This window comes from Postia placenta (genome assembly GCF_002117355.1).
Source record: "Postia placenta MAD-698-R-SB12 unplaced genomic scaffold POSPLAscaffold_6, whole genome shotgun sequence".
Classification (NCBI taxonomy): Eukaryota; Fungi; Basidiomycota; class Agaricomycetes; order Polyporales; family Adustoporiaceae; genus Rhodonia; species Rhodonia placenta.
The window spans coordinates 2,208,245-2,211,566 of NW_020169837.1; the positions used below are offsets into that span (position 1 = coordinate 2,208,245).

Consider the following 3,322-nt stretch of genomic DNA (forward strand, 5'->3'; position numbering starts at 1 on the left):
GTCGTCTACGAGTCAGGCATCAATAATAGGAGTGTAGACCGTTGTATCAAAAGGTCGAACTTGCTAAGCTACGTTCCTAGTTTCACCTAGTCAAACAACTCATCCACCATCACGTCAAACAACGCAGTAAACCCGGTTCCCTTGGGACTACCAGCCCTCGCAGGATCTCCCCTTCTCCAGTACGACCGAGCAGACCGTTGCTTCGTCACCACCACAAGAAGGACTCCCATCTATCCTCGAGGCGGCTCCTGGGTTCGCGCAGAAGGTTCCAACCCGCAGATCGTCGCCCATCAACAGCTTGTCAGCTATTACCAGAGACACCCTCCCGCTCACCCAGAAGACGTATTCGCCATCCTACGAATCAACGTCGAACCAGCACAAACAACAGAGAACCTACAGTCACCTGTTAACGAACAACCGTTTGAGCTCCCGGACGTTCAGTACGTTCCCATCGAGGCTCCAGAACTACCACCAGCCCCACCTGCACCAACCAACGCACCGGTTGAAGTCCCCATGGCAACATTCACCCAAGCAGACATCGATCAGCGCATCGCTGTCGCCCTCGCAGCATACCAATCCCAACAGTCAACTGCCAACCGACCCCTTCGCCTTGACATCCCCGCTCCCGAACCTTTCAGCGGAAAGGCGGAGGACCTCAGACGCTTCATCCAATGCATCCTCTCCTACTTCGTCGCCACCAACAACACCAGACTTAGCGATGAAGCAAAGATCGCCTTCACTGTAGCGTTGATGAGAAAGGACCTAGGGAAGACATGGGCAGACGCATACTACGAGAAGTCGGCAGGGGGAGTCCAGGTCTATCCTGATTGGGCAGCCTTCGCCACCGCCCTTGAGGAAGCGTTTCCTGAACACGGAACGCGAATCAAGGCGCACCAAATCCTGATGAAGCTGCCCGAACGACAAAAGAACAAGAAGACGGCGCTCTCCCTTGGAAACTACGTCACCCGCTTCGAGCAGCTAGCGTCAAAAGCCCAGCTCAAGGACGCCGAAGTCAATGGCGTCAACCGCACCGAGAACGACTATCACACTCTCCACGCCAACTTTGTCAAGGGACTTCCGAAGGAGCTCTACATCTCTCTCGCAACTAGGGTCGCTAGAGACCGACCCAACACCATGAAAGCCTGGTATGATGAAGTCCGAAACGCCGACGCCGCCGAACAAGGGGCCCTCACCGTCACAGACACCAGGGACTATGGCGAGCCAATGGATATCGACGCCGCTGCAGTCATGGCAACCTTTGCCTCCACATCGGGAGGAAGGAAGTGGGAACTAGGAGCCGTTCTCAATGAGGCCGACCGGAAGCTCCACAGGGACGGGAACCTGTGCTTCTACTGCCACATCAAGGGCCACAGCGCCAAGGATTGCCGCAAGAAAGCGGCCGCACGACAAGAGGGTGGGAGGCCGAACCAGGGAGGATCTGGGAAGGACGACTTCCGCGCCAGAATCAAGACACTCTCCGCTGACGAAAAACGGGAGCTGTACGAAGAACTCACAATGGAGGATTTTTGAAGGGGCAGGGTGAGCCGACGCAACCACTGCCCGTATCCGTTTCACTGTCCCGTGTAATTTTAGTAGTCCGAAATGAACGCGCTCTGCACATTCCGATTACTGTGGGACGAAAAGACGTCGAGGCGCGCGCCTTCATCGATAGCGGCGCAACAGGAATCTTCATCAGCCCGAGATTCGTCCGAGAGCATCGACTTCGGACAGAACCTCTCCCCCGACCCATCCCCGTCTTCAACGTGGATGGAACTCCAAACAAAGAAGCACTCATTACGCGAAGAGCTCTCTTATCTTATAAGATAAGTGGAGAACCCCGATTTGTCAAAGCCTACGTCGCCAGCATCGGCAAGGAAGACATCATCTTTGGCCATACCTGGCTCAAGCTTGAAAACCCCAAGATAGACTGGAAAACCGGATGAGTTGAGCTAAACCACCGGTGGACGAAAGACGAGACCAGGGCCTGGAAGATGGACCTGTACCAAAGGCGAGTGGCTCGGCTAGAACTGAAGAAGGCCGTAACTACCCCACTCCCAGAACCAACGGAGGACGAATTCGTCGTCATCTCCACCTCGGAGCACGCAACCCTTCCCGAACGAAAGACTAGCGGCGCAGCAGGATATGACATCTCTGCCGCGCATCAACTCATCATCCCTGCCCGACGACGAGGCCTGGTTGGCACCGATCTTATCATGGCTATCCCCGAAGGACACTACGGAAGAATCGCACCTCGGTCTGGTCTAGCGCTAAAAGAAATCGATGTCGCTGCAGGAGTAATCGACTCCGATTACCGAGGCAAGGTCTCAGTCCTGTTGGTCAATAACTCTGACCTCCCATTCACCGTCAAAGCCGGCGACCGAGTTGCCCAGCTCATTCTTGAAAGGATAAGCACTCCACCAGTAACACCAACCAACTGCCTCGACGAAACTGAACGCGGGGAGGATGGGTTTGGGTCAACGGGTATTGCGTCCATCGAGGAACAAGTGGAGGACATCGATGATGAAGAGTTCATCATTTCCTACTTATCTGGAGCGCCGATGATCACCAAGTACGAGAAACAGGAACCCCTGGCAGTAAGGGACGTTCCGCTCAAGGAGCGACTCCCTGAACTTTCATCTGGCTACAAACGACTTCACAACGGCATGATCTGGAAGATCCACCACGACATTAGGCGCATCACCACTTCCACCGAACTTGCAGCATCGAACGCCCAAGGCAAGACAGAAAAAACGCTACCACAGATGGTACCATCCTACCTACACGATCTCCTCCCCGTCTTCGACAAAGGCACTGCTGCGCGACTTCCAGACCACACCGAATATGACCACGAAATCAACCTCAAGGAGGGCTTCGCGGACATGAAGCAACAGGTCTATCCGCTCAACCCGCAGCAACGAAAGGAACTCGACAAGTTCCTCGAAGAAAACCTGAGTAAAGGGTACATCCGCCCTTCGAAATCCCCGTTGGCGAGTCCATTCTTCTTTGTTGGTAAAAAGGACGGTTCACTACGTCCCTGTCAAGACTACCGGCTACTCAACGAGAACACGGTCAAGGATCGATACCCGCTCCCGCTTATATCGGACCTCCTCGACAAATTGAAGCATGCCAAGGTGTTCACGAAGATGGACCTCCGCGCCGGATACAACAATGTCCGAATCAAGAAAGGGGACGAATGGAAGGCAGCGTTCATTGTACCCGGAACTGATGGCAAACCACCGCAGTTGTATGAACCAACGGTGATGTTCTTTGGGCTGTGTAATTCCCCCTGCTACGTTTCAGCGGATGATGAACACAATATCGC

General features: G+C 54.3%; 1 protein-coding gene across 1 annotated transcript in view; it reads left to right on the forward strand.

The window, feature by feature from the left end:
* Positions 1 to 1,530, forward strand: part of POSPLADRAFT_1056467 (hypothetical protein) — a gene marked incomplete at both ends in the record, with an annotated part of 1,850 nt that extends 320 nt beyond the window's left edge. Inside the window, one exon of the mRNA XM_024480777.1 lies at positions 91 to 1,530. Within this exon, the coding sequence (XP_024339908.1) occupies positions 91 to 1,530 (1,440 nt within the window). The remainder of the gene's footprint in view (positions 1 to 90) is intronic.
* Positions 1,531 to 3,322: the final 1,792 nt, after the last annotated feature.